Source organism: Suricata suricatta, chromosome 1 (genome assembly GCF_006229205.1).
Source record: "Suricata suricatta isolate VVHF042 chromosome 1, meerkat_22Aug2017_6uvM2_HiC, whole genome shotgun sequence".
Lineage (NCBI taxonomy): Eukaryota > Metazoa > Chordata > Mammalia > Carnivora > Herpestidae > Suricata > Suricata suricatta.
In genome coordinates, this window is record NC_043700.1 from 53,216,454 (window position 1) to 53,234,170 (window position 17,717).

At 34.1% G+C, this 17,717-nt stretch overlaps 1 protein-coding gene across 1 annotated transcript in view; it reads right to left on the reverse strand.

Moving 5' to 3' along the window:
- Positions 1 to 17,717, reverse strand: part of GALNTL6 (polypeptide N-acetylgalactosaminyltransferase like 6) — a 1,123,375-nt gene that overhangs the window by 633,494 nt on the left and 472,164 nt on the right. Inside the window, exon 4 of the mRNA XM_029938762.1 lies at positions 12,487 to 12,625. Within this exon, the coding sequence (XP_029794622.1) occupies positions 12,487 to 12,625 (139 nt within the window). The remainder of the gene's footprint in view (positions 1 to 12,486; positions 12,626 to 17,717) is intronic.

The following is a 17,717-nucleotide window of genomic DNA, read 5'->3' on the forward strand; positions in this document are numbered from 1 at the left end:
GTGTCATGCTAAGCGAAATAAGTCAGGCAGAGAAGGACAGATACCATATGTTTGCACTCATAGGTCTAACAGGAAAATAGGAGAAACCTAATGGAGGACCAGGGGGAGGGGAAGGGGAAAAGAGAGTTGGGGAGAGAGAGGGATGCAAAACTTGAGAGACTATTGAATACTGAAAATGAACTGAGAGTTGAGGGGGAAGGGGGAGGGGGGAAAAGAGGTGGTGGTGTTGGGGGAGGGCACTTGTGGGGAAGAGCACTGGGTGTTGTATGGAAACCAATTTGACAATAAACTATAAAAAAATTACATTACAAAAAAAAAAGAAAAGCAATAGTAAAATGGCATACTTGAGCTAATCACATCAATAATCACATTGCATGTAGATGGTCTTAACATGCACACAAAAGGGAGATATTTCTGGAGTGCCAGCTGCTGCCTCCAATGAAATCATTTTTAATATAAAGATACAAATAAATTTAAAAGAAAATGTACAGAAGATAGAGCATGATAACACTGATAAAAAGGAAGCTAAATTGGCTTTATAGTCAACAAAATAGACTTCAAAGTAAAAAAAGGTGACCAGGATATAAAACTTCATTTCATGATAGGGATCATTTTTTAAATTTTATTATGTGTTTATTTATTTTTGAGAGAGAGAAAGATAGTGAGAGAGAGTGAGAGCAAGTGAGCCTGAACATTGGAGGGGCAGAGAGAGAGAGAGAGAGAGAGAGAGACACAGAATCGAAGCGGCTCCAGGCTCTGAGCTGTCAGCAAAGAGCCCAACGTGGGGCTTGAACCCATGAGCTGTAGCTATAAGATCATGACCAGAGCTGGAGTCTGATGCTTAATCCACTGAACCACCCGGGTACACAAATTTAAAATATTTTATAGTTTCAGGGATTTTCATATTTTCTGCTTCATTTTATTTAGTGTCTATTGTATTTTCAAGAAAATTTTGCATTTCATCTAAATATCAAATTTGTGGCATGATAATGTTTACAATGGCCCTTTGTTAACATTTATACATCTGATGGAAGTTTAATGATTTTCACTCTTTTATAACTGATAAAGGTAACTGGTTGTTTCTCTCTTTTGCTTTTAGTTTGAAATACTTCCTGGGGATTTAGAAATTTTATTGATCCATTCGAAGTACTAAATTTTGGATTTACATTTTTCCCTTTTTGACAATAACTGATTTATTATTTCCTTCTTATATTTATTTTACTTAGACTAGTAATATAAAATTTTTTCTTGCTACATTTAAACATTTAAAACTATACATTTGCCTATAAGCATTGTTTTATAGGTATAGCATTCAAACAAGTTTTGGTATATATTTTCATTATCATTTGATTTAAAATATTTTAAAATTTTTCTAGTTTAAAATTTGACCTGGTAAATTTTTCATAAAAATATTCAGTTTCTAAATATTTGCAACTTTTCTGCATATATTATTTTTGTTGATTTCTAATTTAATTCAGGTTTGGTCAAAGAACTTATTCAGTGTTAATTTAATCCATTGAAACTTACTGAGTCTGTTTATGTACTTCCTAACCTATATGGTCCATTGGGTAAATATTCCAGATGCAATTGAAAAAATTTATTGTGCAATTACTGAATATAGTGTTCAATAAAGGTAAACACAATTTAAGCCAATTTATTGATAGTTTTGTTTAAATCTCCTATATCCCAATTAAATTTTTGGTTGTCTTTAATAAATTACTAAGAGAATTGTTAAAATCTCCAATATATACACTTATTTAAAGCCACTCTTTTAAAAAGGAAAATTTAAGCTTAGTGTTTAAAATTACTGTGTTGAGATGCCTCAAAAGTAGGTGAATTTATGTCTCCCACCATTTAGAGTAATATCAAGAAAGGGGAAAAAATCTTGCTTTTATAAGACTTAACTCCTATATATTCTTAATATTTGTTGAGAGGTTTGTTCAAGTAATGTTAGCACCTGCAACAGTATTATTCACCATACCTTTGCTGATCAAATAACCTGAAGAATGGAGTGGTTGTATGCTTTTAAAGTTTCTTTAAGTATAATAATATATTTCAGATTAACATGAGAACATATGAAACTTAAAACACTTTTCATTTAATGCTAAATATGTTAAAGTGTTATTGCATAGTAATGACTATGAGGAATTATATTTTGAGCTTTTTATGGCCCACATTCTCCATCATTTTGTGCTATTCTTTAATAATCACGGTAATTCTCTGAAATGGTGATGAAGAAAGACAGCGCCAATTCAGGTCCAGTCAATTTCATTAAGCACAGTCACTGTCATCTCAATGTATGTAGGTAGAAAACCCATTTAAAATACTACAATTTGTTTGACTTCATTACTACAGAAAAAAAATGACAAAAGTACATTTTGACCATATTCTGATACATTTATAAGTGCACCATGGTGAGAACCCTTATAAGTAATTTATTGCCTTAGGCTATCAAAAGCCATATAAAATGGCTTTACTGATAGATGACAGTTCAGGTAGTTTAATTCTGTGAAGTTTGTTTTAAAAAGATTCCTAAACAAGATGATCAGAATAGCCAAGTATGTTATATTAGTATGTTATATTAGTCAACCACATACTTTTTTTTAACTTCTCAAGGAAGCCACTCATATTTCAGAAGTGGGGGAGGGGGCGAATTTCTTTATATTGTTTTAACTTTCATTGTATGATTTCTTGCAAAAGCATTTTGGTTCAGCTAAAGTTCTCTCAGCCCCATGCTCAATAGCAGCAGAATAAAATGTCAACTTGGCATCTGGATAGTGACAAGCATACTATAGAGCATATCTATATAAGTCATTTCCAAGCACCAATTTACATAGTAATTGTTTTAATGTCAGCATATTCAATTTTCAATGGCTGCTTTTAGTCACGCTGTTTTTCTGTTCTAACCTTGCCATGTCAGTCAGGTTTGATAAAGCAGCGATAACTGGCAATTTATTTTGCCTTTGACAGGACTGAAAAATTAGTTTGGAATGCCAAGTATATGTAAGTGTGTTTTTTAGCGGGGGTAGGAGATAATCACAATGTATGTATGTATGCTTACATGGGAACTATTTTGTAAATTAATATTTTATATGGCCAGACGATTAACACTTTAATGTAATGTGACATTTTATGCCTGTACTGAAGAACAAAATAATGTTTTGTGCTCATGCAAATACATGTACATTGTGGCAGAAACCTCATGAAGACAGAAGGAAGAGCAAGAAGAGGGTAGAGACAGGCAGGTATCAGAATACAGAGGTCGGTGTTGGTGTTTTCTCGGCTATTATTTTTAGTGCAACAAGGAGCCTTTTAAGTATTTTTGATGGGAAGGATATAATGATCTGCTTTAATTCTTAAAGCTCACTGTTGCTCAGTCTGCTGAGTGTATTGGGCAAGAGCAAGAGAGAGTGTGTGAGGTCGAATTATGAGGCTATTCTAGGATTCCAATTAAGAAATGATAGTGGATACTATTGAGATTAAGGGGAATGCATGCATTTGAGGCCCTTTGGCCCTACATTTGGATATAGGATGAATAGGCCTTGGTAGATGAGATCAGCAAGGACAGGGTAAATAAAATGAGGAAAACTGGAGGTCAGTGCTGAGCATCAGTGAACATGTATATATGTGTGTACACACACACACACATAGCCATCAGATAAAGAGGAGCTGTTTGTGAACTAGACTGGAAAGGCCTGGGGATATAAGGCAAGTGTGTTTCCATTCCTTGAAACAGAGACAAGAGTGCTTAAAAAGGAGACAAGGGACAAAGTCAAGTGTCGCTGCAAAGTTTCATGAAACTTTTAAATATATTGGATTTTAGCAACATGGAAATCATTAGTGACTTTGGCAAGAAAAAGAATGATGGCACCGTCGTGTCTTGAGTCAAATTAAGACTGCTGAAGAGTTGAAAGGGAGTTGAGGAAATTAATATCTATGTAGACTTTGGGGCAGACAGCTGGAGGGAAAAATAGGCTAAGAAGTCTATAGGCTAAGTGGAGGTATGAATGCTTTTTATCATATGTGATTAAGTTTTAGCCCGAGTAATAAAATATAAAAGTTATTAACAGCTAAATTCTCCACTTCAGTAGAAAATACTGAACACTTCAAAAATAATAGGCACTTATCACTACATACCAGTTACGAGACCCTAGAGATGAATACTTATTACATTGACTTAGATGATAAAGATTTACCAGTGGAATTATTCACTTGATTTGGTAATCATAAAGAAGCAAAATAAAGTTATTGGACTTGGAGAAAACTGAGATTTATTTTTTAATTGTTTTGGTAATATGTAATTCACATACCATAGAAATAATTTTTGTACCATTTACGGTGTACAATTCAATAATTTTTAGTGTCTTCACAGACCGAGCAACCATTAGCGTCCCCAATTTTAGAATACTTTTTGTTTCTACAGATTTCCTTATTCTGGACATTCACATGAAGAAAATTATATATAATTATATGGAATTATCTACATATATATAATCATGTGGAATTTTGGATCTGGTTTTCATGTAGCACAATGTCTTCAAAGTTAATCCAAGATGTAGCATTTATCATTATTTTATTCCTGAATAATATTTTAGTGTATGGATATACCACATTTTGTTTATACATTCATCTTTCAGTAGACATTTGGGTTTTTCCACCTTTTGGCCATTATGAATAATGCTGCTATAAACATTCATGTATAACTTTTGTGGGGACATAGGTTTTCATTTCTCTTGAGTGTATACCTAGACATAGAATTGCTAGGTCATATGCTAATTCTGTATTTAATTGTCTGAGGAACTGCCAAACTGTTTTCCAAACAACTGACACCATTTGCATTCCCACCAGCAATGTATGAGGTTTCCAATTACTCTACATCCTTGCCAACATTTATTATCTGAACTTTTGGCTCTGGTCATCATACTGGATGTGAAGTAGTATCTCATTTTGGTTTTGATTTTTGTTTCTAATGATTAGTGATGTTGAGCATCCTTTCATGGATTTGGCCATTTTTATATCTTTTTTGGAATATTCAGATCATTTGCCCATATTTTAACTTTGTTATTCACCTTTTTCTTATTGAAATATAAGAGCTCTTTATGTATTTTAGAGATAAGTCCTGTAGCAAATATATGACTTGCGAATATTTTATTCTGTGGGTTTCATTTTGCCTTTATGGTAGTATATTGAAGCATAACAGTTTTTCATTTTGATGAAGTCAAATCTATTTTTTTCTTGTGTTGCTTATACTTTGTATTATATCTAAGAATACTATATCAAAATTCATGAAGATTTATTTCCACAATTTCTTCTTTTACCACTTACACTAAAGTCTTTGATACATTTTGTGCTGATTTTTATGTTGTCTGAGGTAGGGTCTAACATCATTCTTTTGCATGTGGCTATCCAGCTGTCTCAGTACCAATTATTTGAAAAAAACTATTTTTTTTCACATTGAATAGTTTTGGCACCATTATCAATAAATTACTTAATACCGTAAGTGGTATTGGATGCATAGAATTCTTTCTGGACTCTCAATTATATTCTGCTGATCCAAATATCTATCCATATATCAGTACCACATTATCTTGATTACTGTTGTTATAATAATTTTGAAATCAGGAAGTATATATCATCTTATTTGATTGCTATTCTTCAGGATTGTTTTGGCTATTTCGGGTCCCTTGCAATTTAAATTTTAGAACCAACCTGCAATTTCCGCAAGAAGTCAGCTGGGATCCTGACGGATTTTTTTGAATCTGCAAATCATCATGGAGTGTTTGGCCATCTTCACAACGTTAAATCTGATCCACAAACATAAGATGTTTTTCCATTTCCGGGATTTCTTTCAACTATGTTTTGTAGTTTTCAAAGTATAAGTTTGATGTCACTTTTGTTCAGTTTATTCGTAAGTATTTCCTTCATTTTGATTTAATGGAGAAAGAAACTGTTTTCTTAATTTCATTTTCAGGTTATTCACTGCAAGTGTATAAAAATAAAGTGATTTCCGTATATTGCTCTTGTACCCTGCCACCTTGCTGAACTTGATTATTAGTTCTAATAGGTTTTTGAGTGGTTTCCTCAGAATTTTCCGTATAGAAGAATATGTCGTATACCAACAGAGACCAGATAAATCCTTTCTTTCCAGTTTAGATGCCTTATATTTATTTTTCTTGCCTAACTGCCTGGGCATGAATCCACAGTACGGCGTTAAATATAACTGGTGAGAGTAGGCATCCCTCTTACTCCATGGCCTTAGGGGAAAATGCATCCAGTCTTTCTCACACACACACACACACACACACACACACACACACACACACACAGCCAGCTTTTTAAAATGGCATATTTTCTCATTTTTTAAAGTAAATATGCTAAAATATTAATCATTACCCCTCATTTTGATAACCTTCCGTGGGTGGGAGTAAACGAAAGCAGGAACAAGTTTAGAATTCCTGTTGCTGGATTAATCTTACAGAATGATATGCATCACTCTAGCAAATGTCCATTTTCTTTAAGGAATTAAAGTTGTGATTCTATTTTTCATTCAGTCTTATGATTTCAGGTTTACGTATTTTATCCTTATCATGCTATAAGGTTACAAAAAATATCCTTTGAAATTCACTTGACATTGATTGTAAAGCAGCTGTACGTTTATTTTTAGAAGGTTGCTTTGTTTTTTGGGTTTTTTCCTTCTATTTTGCACGTGCACAACCTTCACATTATCAGTCATTTAGACGCAGTGCCCTTGTGCTCGCCCTCAATCCACTTTTCAAAGAATCTTCTTTATGATCTGTAATTTCATCCAAAGGCTAAATGTCTGACAGCTCTTAAACTGTTATCTATCTGAGGATTTTCATTTCAATGGGACATACCTTTTAGTTATAGTGATAGGAACTCTTCCATATCTTTCAGGCTTTAGTCAATAAATGCGATGTGTGTGAAAATTTTTGTGTTTTTTTTATCACGGCTTTAAAAAATGACCCCTAGAAACATATAAACGTAATAATCTGTATCATTTTCATAAACTAGCTCATAAAAAATATTGAAAGATACTCATTTGAATAATAGTGGTAAAATATTATTTCCTATTTGTTGTTCCTGATCATTCCTCCCCCAGTTTGCTGCTTGTGATTTACCTGGCTTTTTTTCCTTTCTTTCTTTTTACAGTCATATATAGACATATCCCAGGCTGGAAGTACATTTGATTTAAATGATACGGTTTTTGTCTCCCTCTGTGGAAGTATTCATATCTGATTAAAGTGAATGAGTAGTCATTTTACCTTAATTTGTTTCAGAATTCAGTTGTACATTTGTTGAAAGAAGATGCTTCATCAACTTTACAAGTAAATCATAATAAAAACATGAAAGAATGCCAGGGTCGCCCAAATTTTTATGTACCTTTTGAAATGGAGAACTAAAAAAAAAAATTGTCATTGAACATTTTCGGATAGTTAAACTCAAACATTTCTGTGAATGAGTTCCAGCATTCAATGGATAAGAGCCAAAACAGTTAAATAACACTTTAGTAGTTCATATAAACTAGAATATACTGATATTCTAAGAATATTCAGTAAATCATGGCTTAAAAATTAGACATGTACAGTTATTTTTCCTTAAACTCAGAAGTGACCCACAAAATTTGTTTTTACAATTTAAGTTTTAGAATTATAGTTCCCTTGATGTCCATATATTTTTTTATCTTCATGATATAACAGGAAAAAAAGGAAGGAAAGCAGAAGGATTGTCATCAGAAAGAAAAGCAACAACTCAGTCTATTATGCTGGAGCTGATCTGGTAAACGTGTTCTCAATTTTGATAACACGTGACACACGGTGAGATACATGAAGAAAGTAGCATCTCCACATCCCCACTTGGTAAAGAAAGTAAGTATAAATTCAAAATGACAGGTTGACTTGTTCAGTTCCACAGTGCAAGCCAAGGAAGTAAACTTTTTAAAAATTGTTATTCAACATAATTTCCAGAAGGCAGGAATGCTTAGACTATAAGGCACTGAAAAAATCTTAAAAAAAAGGACTCAAAAGTTTGTTGTGGTGAGAAACTGCCTTTTCTCATCACATTCAAAATAAGTATTATGCACTATTCATCTAGGGAGGAGGCTCCTTTCTTCTCCATACATGTTCCCCTGTGGAGGGACAGCCATTAGATTAATGCTCTTCACCTTATCTTCTTTTACCTTCTTTCCAGGAGAAAGGAAGACACATATTTGATGAATTTGAGTTAGTGAGCTTATCTTGCTTGGTTCAGCCCCTCCTTCACTTTTCTGCTTTGGAATTTGCTTGCCTGCAGAGAGTCAGACATCTAACTCTGCCCTCCATGCCTTAGGTTAGACAACTGTGTTGTGGCATGTTCAGCAATGTCTACAACTTGAAGGCTGAATGCACCTCATTCTGGAGTTCAGTGTTAGGAATCACACTTAGATCACTCCTAAACCATGTCCATCAAAAGAATCTTATCAATAATAAAGCTAATATTTTGATTCCAAACCATTTCTGAGACAATCTCTCATTTGATTCTGAAATTATACAGGGAGCAGGTTGTGATATAACTGCAACACTATGGACAGCACACACATAATCAAGAGACTGTAAAAATTCTTCTGCAATTTCCCAAGAGTTGAGATATCACAGAATTTTTCTCTCAACATTTAATATCTTATTTATTGTCAAATTCATACAGCTATCTCAGGAATATAAGTGAAATATAAAGGAAAAGTTAAATGAAAAGGAAAAGCCACAATTCAGAGTAGACCTTTTTTAATACTCAGCTACCTTAGAAATGCATCTTAATTAAAGTATATGTACATTAATAAGTATCTGTATAAACATGTGTCCTTTTATAAGAGCAAAAAATGAACCTCATGTAATGATGCATTTACCTGAATCCTCCGCAAAGCCTATCTAGCTCTCCTATTATACATGATTCCTATGCATCCTAAGCTGATGCATTTCTTCTCTTTATAGATGGAAGTTTATCTTGCACGCATTAATTATACGACATTTTGGGGAGTACTTGTGGTAACTACTCAGAAATTGATTCATGTCTAGGGAGTAATAGTAGCTCAAGTATTCTTCAATCTTATCTTGCTAGCCATATATCCATGAATAAGTTTATCAGTTTCTTTTCCATGCAAGCCATCCATCCTTCCACGGTTTTCTACTTCCTTATTTTATATGTATTTTGTATTCTGAATATATGCTTCATATTTCCCATCTTGAACTGGAAGTCAAATTAAATGTTCTACAGCATACAAAGATGCAGCATCCCAAAGGAGTGATGGAAGACAAAGAAAATGAACAATCAATATACAAGTGAGGGGAATGTGAACTGTAGGAAAATGAAGCCAGGCCAGCAAGATATCCACTGACTGGACATTTGTCATGCACAAACTCTCATAGCAGAATTCTTATAAGCATGGCATTAAGTAAAATATAAAGATGATGTTTTAGGAACAGATCTTAGGTTGAGTCTCAATACTTTGAATATAGACATAATTAGGTATAACTGAAGAAGGGAGTGGATATTTAAAATGCAAAAATAGGTCTTCAAAGAATACAAAAGTCAACCAAAAGTGTAGGGCTATGAGTATGGAAGAGGAGATCGACAACTTGACAATTGTAAAGCATAGATAGTAAAACAAAACAAAACAAAACAGAACAAAGAAGTTAACATGTAATTTACAAGATAGGGAGATGCTAAAAAAAAAAGTAGAAAAATATAAGAAATTTAAAAACACAAATGAGAACCTTGGAATTTATTATTAGGCTATAAGTAAAAATTATTAAATTATTGAACACATGCCAAATGACTTTCCTGTATTAATGGCTGCCACTTAATGAAAATCTAATACTTTTTCAGTGAAATAATAAAGCCAAAGGAAAGCAGTTCGTTTTTATGCTAGTGGACAGCAAAGAGCAGGAGATCTAAAAGAAGTATGTGTTCTGGATTGGGATTTCTGAAATAACTCATGTTCTGAAAGTTCTTCACAGTGACTAAAATGAATACTTAGCATGTCAAACACACAGAAGCATGATTTTTTTTTTAACTAAATGTAAAAATAGAATGAATACAGGGAGTACTTGCATATAGTGTAGAACAGTAATTAAGAGCTATGATTCTGTGTTTTGGAATAAAGAACAAGTAAGGCAAAATTGTAAGACAGGATTTCCTGAAGTTTTCCATTATGAAATCCTAGAGCAAAGAAAAATACATTCTTCTCTTCAGGCGCATTGAGCCTATAATTTGAATTGGCTGACTGCAGATGCAAAGTTTCTTAGAACTGTTATCTTTAAATATGAAAGTCACACAAATTTTGCATTCTCTCCCATGGATTCTGCCAATATAAACAAGCTGTGGTGAATTATCTGCAGTCCAGTTAAACTGGTAATACTGGATGCAGTGTGTGTCAATGTGTTTTCATAATTTCAAGAACCACTTACACAGTGCTACGTTGTTTTGTGGCTATCTGTGCCTGCATTCTAAGAAGCACAGATGAGGTAAAAAAATATATATAAGATGGGACTTTAAGCAGTGGGATCCCTGTATGACTTTTTGTTTTGGGCCCTGGATTTCCTATAAGTAGGATCTTGACAAAATGAAGCAGCATTAAACTTCCCTTCTTGCACCACTGAGAGTCAGAGATGGGACTGCCCAAGGTAAACTCTCACTTCTGGTAGTCTTGCACTTACTCCTTCTGTCATCCATCTCCAATCCTCCAATCCTCCAATTCTTTGGGTTTTTTTTTTTCTTTTTTGGTATCATTTTAATAGATGATTGTCCTACTAGATATCCAGCTTCATTAAATAAGAAAGATTATGGTCATAGGTCATATTTTAGTCTCATTTATCTTCTCTAACATTTGGAATAATGCCCTCGGATACTATAAACTCAGTAACTCTAATAAAAATTTATAAATACTTTTCTTTCCATTTTCCATTTTCTTTTCCATTATTGCCTAAGAATATCTTTTCTCAAAAGGTGGTAGTTATGCTAAAAATATACTCTCTGAGAAGAATGGGAATATCAGCCTTCTTTTGACTTCAGTGATTTTCTGTACTGTTTCCATCTGCAATTCTTTCCACTTGAATACACATTAAAAGATTGGAAACGTGGGGGTGGGGGAGGAGGTGGATGGAAATTATTCTCTGAGCACATTTATTATGCCAACAATGCAATTTAATGCATCTTTGATGGTGTGCAATTAGGTATTAAAATTTCTCATAACTAGAAATGTTCTCGGTCAGTGGGAATTACTGTAGATAATTTCAGGTAACCTGGGAATAATTTGGCTAGCTAGAAGGCCTAAACCAATATATAAAGCATTCAGTTTAGGGAAAAATTGATTTGTTCTTCACATTAATCCTCTGCTTAACTATACTGGGAAATGCAAATTCACATAAAACCTGAGGGGGAAAACAGTAATTCTTTTATATTTTAAAATAAATTTATAAAGACACAGTATGGCAACTAAAAAATGATTCTCCCAAATCATAATTTACTGAGTTTTTTCTAAAGGGTTAATTGTTTTTGCACAAAATTAAGAGTTTTATTGTACATTATTGATTTGATTTAGATTCCTCCCCTTGATTTCATTTGTTGCCCTTATTTTATTTTCCCCGATTTTCTTTCTGTCACATAGTGTTTCCAAAGGGAGACTGGGGTGAAGGAAGGGGTAAATATATTAGGATAGTTGGAAAGATTTGTCAAATACGTATGGTACATCTACAAACTTGAAATTCTCATCACATAGTATATTTTTGGCATACTTTCGGCATTGTACATGCTAACAAGAAAATCATAACTGACTAGAAAAAAGAACAGTGAGCAACGTTAGGAGTAGATGGGGTGGGTCCTCAGTTAACTATATATATATATATATATATACACATATATATATATAGTTATAATTCTTACTTCCTTTTGCCTCATAATATTTAGCTATGGTTCAGCACAAACTGAACTCACTGCTAACTGACAAACCACAAGCAATCCATAAAGTGACAGAAAACTGAGGAACCAACCTTTGGATTACGGATGCATTCACTGTAGGCATTCTTAATGGAAGATATAACAAAAGCAGTGAATATGATTGGTGCGAAAATGAAGTCATATATATGTAGACAGTTCTGACAATACTAATCACCAGAAAGAGATGTTTGCTTTATAATCTACATGATCAAAAGTAAAACTATGGTGGTATCTAAGAACATTTTACTTTAAACAGAGATAATACAGACAACTCAATAGAAATGTGAATTAAGTTTTAGAAAACAGGTACTTGCTCTTTTCCAACTTTTACAATTACTCCAATCTAAACAAAACAGATTTAAGATTATGAAATATAAGCATTTTTAAAAATATGGCAAAATTTTTAGTTAACTCTCTCATGGCGATACACATTAAACATAATTTTAAAAACCAGACAAAGAGAAAACTACTCTGCATGTGAGGCTAGCTGATACTCACTTAGCATGGCGGATATCTGGCAGAGACCGCTCTAGAGCAATATTGTTGCTGACAAAAATATTGAAACCATTTTCCCGGTAAGCTGAGTCATCGTGGTCCTCTTCAGTGAGCGGGTAAGGCTTCCCATGCTCACCTTTCCCTGGCAGGAAGAACCAAAATGGGATTATCACCTCTACAAAAAGCACTTAGTCTTCTAGAGCAGATACTAAGACTTAAATCTGTGTTCTTCCTTAGTCATCTGTTACTGCTCTCCATGGAAGCTCTTATGACATATTATCTTATTTAGAAAAAAGAAATACACTCTTTTATATTTTATGTAAACTTATATATTAATGATAAAAAGCAAACAACACCAAAGTAGAAAGTATCATCTCCAAGAGAGAACCTCGATGATGATTTTAAGTGTATGCTTTGTAACATTTGCATTCAGCTTCTAATATACGTATTGCCTTATAATTTGATTTTATCCAGCTTAAGTGTATAAAAAGTCATATTTGCATTTACTTTCACTGGTTGATATTATTTCATTGTATCTCAATTTACATCATTCCACAAAAGATATACTCTTAAGTTACTTATAATTCTTCCTATTAAAAACAATATTGAAATGAACATCTTTGTTTACATATTCCTAGTTATGTAGTTTAGGAGGAGAAAGGATAATTCCTACAAATAGAATCGTGAGTATCTGCAGAATAAGTTATAATAGCTTTCACACATCTTCAGAAGCACTGAATAATAATTTGAAATTTTCTGGTATAATATACATTATTCATACTTTAATTTGTTTTCTCTTGATTACTAATAAAATCAATAACTTCAGATACATTTAATGTTTGTATTTCTTACATTGTGACATGACTGCAGAGTTTGTAAAACTATTTATTGTTTTTTTTAAAGCACTTTTTTTTTATTTTAGAGACAGAGAGAGAACAATTGGGGGAGAGGGACAGCGGGAGTGAGAGAGAATCTTAAGCAGGCTTCATGCTCAGCATAGAACTGGACACAGAGCTTGATCCCACAACCCTGGGAATATAACCTGATGCAAAATCAAGAGTGGGAAACTCAACCAACTGAGCCACCCAGGTGTCCCTAAAAAAACAAGTTTTATATAATGTTTAAAGCTTTATTAATTATATATGTTGTAAGTATTTTCTATGTTACTTTAAATCTAATTTAAGACTTCTGATTTCAAGTTCTGCACTCAAAGCCCTTAAGTTGCCACTCTATGCTACCAAGTAAAAAGCTGAACAGATTGAAAATCAACAACCTTGGCCCATAAGAGAAGAAAGGACACAGGGCAAACTGCTGTCCCCAAAAGAGAGATAAACAGGTGAATATAGGGAGTTGAGGCTTCCTGGGCAGGGACTCAGAAATGCAAACCACTTGGGAACCAATGCCTGCGTAGAAAACCTAACAGTAATTGACAAATTTCTGGGGCCTTAGTAGTCTGAGAGTTAAAAACTCCAGGGGGACACAGTCATAGGAAGGCCTCTAATAATTTTGTGAGATTTACCTGCAGGAGTTCAACCAAGTTCCCAATCTAAGTGTTGGACAAAATCTTCTCACGCTTCCAGCAAGAGGAAGAGAAAAGCAGCCATTGTGAAATAAACCAGCACGCTGTTCTTAACAAGGCTTTCCCTTAGGGACCACTAGTTAATCACAGCCTCACCTGCTAGGGTATTATCAGAGCCTAACTGACCTGGGGGAAGGGAAATACAGAACTGCAACCCATTCTAACCATCCTGTCTAGCCAAAGAGGAAAGAAAAAGCTGAGAGAGTGTTGTAACATTCACAGCCTCACTAAAAGACTGAGACCTAATCATAACCCTATAGGAAATGTCCTTTCCCCCATCCCTCATCATCACATTATAAAAGGTTTATTTATAATAGTTCCATTACCAAGTATATTATGACCAGCTATAAAAAAAATATAAGGCATACCAAAGGGCAAAAGACCACAATTCGAAGAGTTAAGAGAGAAAACCTGAGATGTTGGAATTATCAGACAGGGAATGTAAAACAACTGTGATTCATACGCTAGGGACTCTAATGGGTAAAGTACATGGTATGCAACAACAGGTACACAACGTAAGGAGAGAGATGGGAATTCTATAAAGAACAAAAAAATGCTAGTGATAAAAACATTACAATAGAAATGAAAAATGTCTTTGATGGGCTTATTAGTAGACAGGACATAGCTGAGGAAAGGCTCTCTGAGCTTGGGGATATATTAATATAAGCCTCCAAAACAAAAGGCAAACAGAAGACTAAAAAAAGCAGAACAGAATATCCAAGGACTGTTGGACGACAAAAGGTATAGCATGCACAAAATGGGAATAACAGAAGAGGAAGACAAAGAGAAAGGAACAGAAGAAATGTTTGAAACAGTAAGAATTGAGAATTTCCCCCAAGTTAATGTCAGACAGTAAACAGATCCAAGAAGCTTAGATAACACCAGAACAGGACAAATGCCAAAATAAAACAAAAAAATTACAAACTACACCTAGGCATATAATTTTCAAACTACAGAAAATTAAAGCTAAAGACAAAAATTTTGAAATGAGCCAGTGAAAAAACCCTATCTACAGAGGAAGAAAATGAAGAATTACATCTAACTTCTCTTCTGAAACAATGCAAGCAACAACAGAGTTAAATAAAATATTTAGAATTGAGAGAGAAACAAAACAAAACAAAACAAAACAGTAACCTAGAATTCTGTACTTTACCCATTAGAGTCCCTAGCATATGAATCATAGTTGTTTTACATTCCCTGTCTGATAATTCCAACTGAGGGATTGTCCTTCAGAGGTAAAGGAGAAATAAAGACTTTCTCAGACCAAAAAAAAAAAAAAAAAAAAAAAAAAGGAATTTGTTGCCAGTAGATTTATCTTGTGAGAAAAGTTTTTAAAAAGTTCTTTAAAAAATGTTTTTAATGTTTATTCATTTCTGGGAGAGAGAGAGAGACAGACAGACAGACAAACAGACATTGTGCAAGTGGGAGAGAAGCAGAGAGAGAGGGAGGCACAGAATCTGAAAAGGCTCCAGGTTCTGAGCTGTCAGCACAGAGCCACAACACAGGGCTCGAACTTGCAAACCTAGAGGTCCTGCCCTGAGCCTGCAGTTGGATGTTTAACCTACTGAGCCAACCAGGCGCCCTAAAAAAAAGTTGTTTAAGGAGAAGGAAAACGATACAGATGAAAAACTTAGATCTACATAAAGGAAAAGCATCACAGAGGAATAAGGGAAGATGAAATAAAAGATAAAAACTTTTTACTTTCCTTTAACTTAACTGATACAGGAGTTTGTTCAGAATGTCGTACCAACAACGGACTACATTATGTATACTTATGGACATATCAGACATACACACTTATATATGCTTATATAAGAGCAAAATGAATGGCAACAATGACACAAGGAATGGGAAGAAAGAACGAGGATTATTTTGTTATTATGAGGTATTCATACTACCTGTGATGTGGTATAGCGTTATTTGAAATTGGACTTGGAGGCAGCTGGGTGGCTCAGTCAGTTCAGTGTCTGACTTCTGCTCAGGTCAGGATCTCCTCGTTCGTCAGTTTGAGCCCCTCTTTGGGCTCCGGGCTGACAGCTGAGAGCCTGGAGCCTTCTTTGGATTTTGGGTCTTTCTCTCTGCCCCTCCCCCACTCACACTCTGTCTTTCTCCCTCTCCCTCGCTCTCAAAAATGAATAAAACCTGAGCTGCAGTCAGATTCCCGCCTGACTGAGCCACCCAGGTGCCCCTTGTTTAGTTCCATCGTTATCAACAACACTGGTGTCAACAAGCACTTAGGTAGTGACTTCCGCGTGACTGCTGCTGAACACTGTGTATGAAGGTTGAGTACTGGATGCGGGACCCTGAGGGGGTGAGCGTGTGTAGGTGTAAGAGTATAGGTGGTTATAACTTACCACGTTAAGAAAGAACACTTCAGTGCCTTTTAAATTAAGGTAGTTTTTCATGACAAGAATGTGAAAGCACCAAATTCTTTTTCGAATTGTTGTAAGTTCTTATAGTTTCAACATATAAACCTTTGATTTTGCAATAGATTATTTGTTTATAATCACTAAAATGTGTTTTTTGTTAGGAAATATAGTTTGTATATCAGTAATCCCTCAACTAAAAGTGTTTGTTTGTTTGTTTTTATTGGCTTCTAGCTCCCGCCCTAATGACATTAACCTCAATGACAGCTAAGATCAAACAGCTGAGGATTGATAGTTATATGCTGAAGAAGCAGACTGGAATTCTCTCCAATTTTAAGAGAAACAAACAATTTTAAGTGTTTCATTGGGCATCAACAAAGAAACTCATCTGTGTTTCTGTTATTTCTTAAGATAAAATGCCAGTTGCTTTTTTAACCTAAAATGGAAATAAGTAATCAGTGAGAAATTTCACTTGTTTAACAGCTAATTATTTATTCAGCATCCTCTATGGGCTAAAGTCTACGTTAGATCATTGTGAATAATTTTCCGATTCAATACTACAAAATAAACATTGTGCTGTCTATGTTGCATGTAAATAAACAAAAGAGACACATTTTTAATAAGCATATCCACAGTCAGCAATTAGCTGATTTTTTTAAAGTTCTATAGTTTTTTTTAAAGAATCTACATCTCTCTCCACTGAGGGACCAAATTAGTTTGAGAAGGTTTTTTTGACCTTGTATATTCTCTGTCATGAGCTGGATTTATAGACACTCCATAAAGCCTATTTAATAAGAAAATCATAGTGCATAGTAGTCTTTACTTTCTTTAATAAATTTTTATTTTTAAATTTATGTCCCTTGAGTGAAATGTATACACACAGCTGAGGCTTCTTTTCAGTAATTTTTGTAGAGATATTTTTAATACTCTGCTTTCCGATTCAGCCACTTTAAGACTACAGATATAAATTTTAAAGCTACACATGCATTAAAACAGCTGCCAATCAAAGGGAAATTCATTTTCTTTGTAAAACAATTTAGGCTTCAGATTGATAAATCTCCTGAGACAAGGCTTTTCAAATGAATAAGTGATACTCTAGAGCTATAAAACACAACTTGTGAGTCACCAGTGATGGCATACTAGAAATTTCTTCATTGCAGCTGTGAGAATGGGTTTTAAAATTTTATGTTCTTATGCACAGAGCCTGCAGTTTTTACTGCAAATGCTACTAACCCATCCTAAGTTTTAATGCATAAAGCCTCAGGGACTGTCACATCTCATGTGGTTTG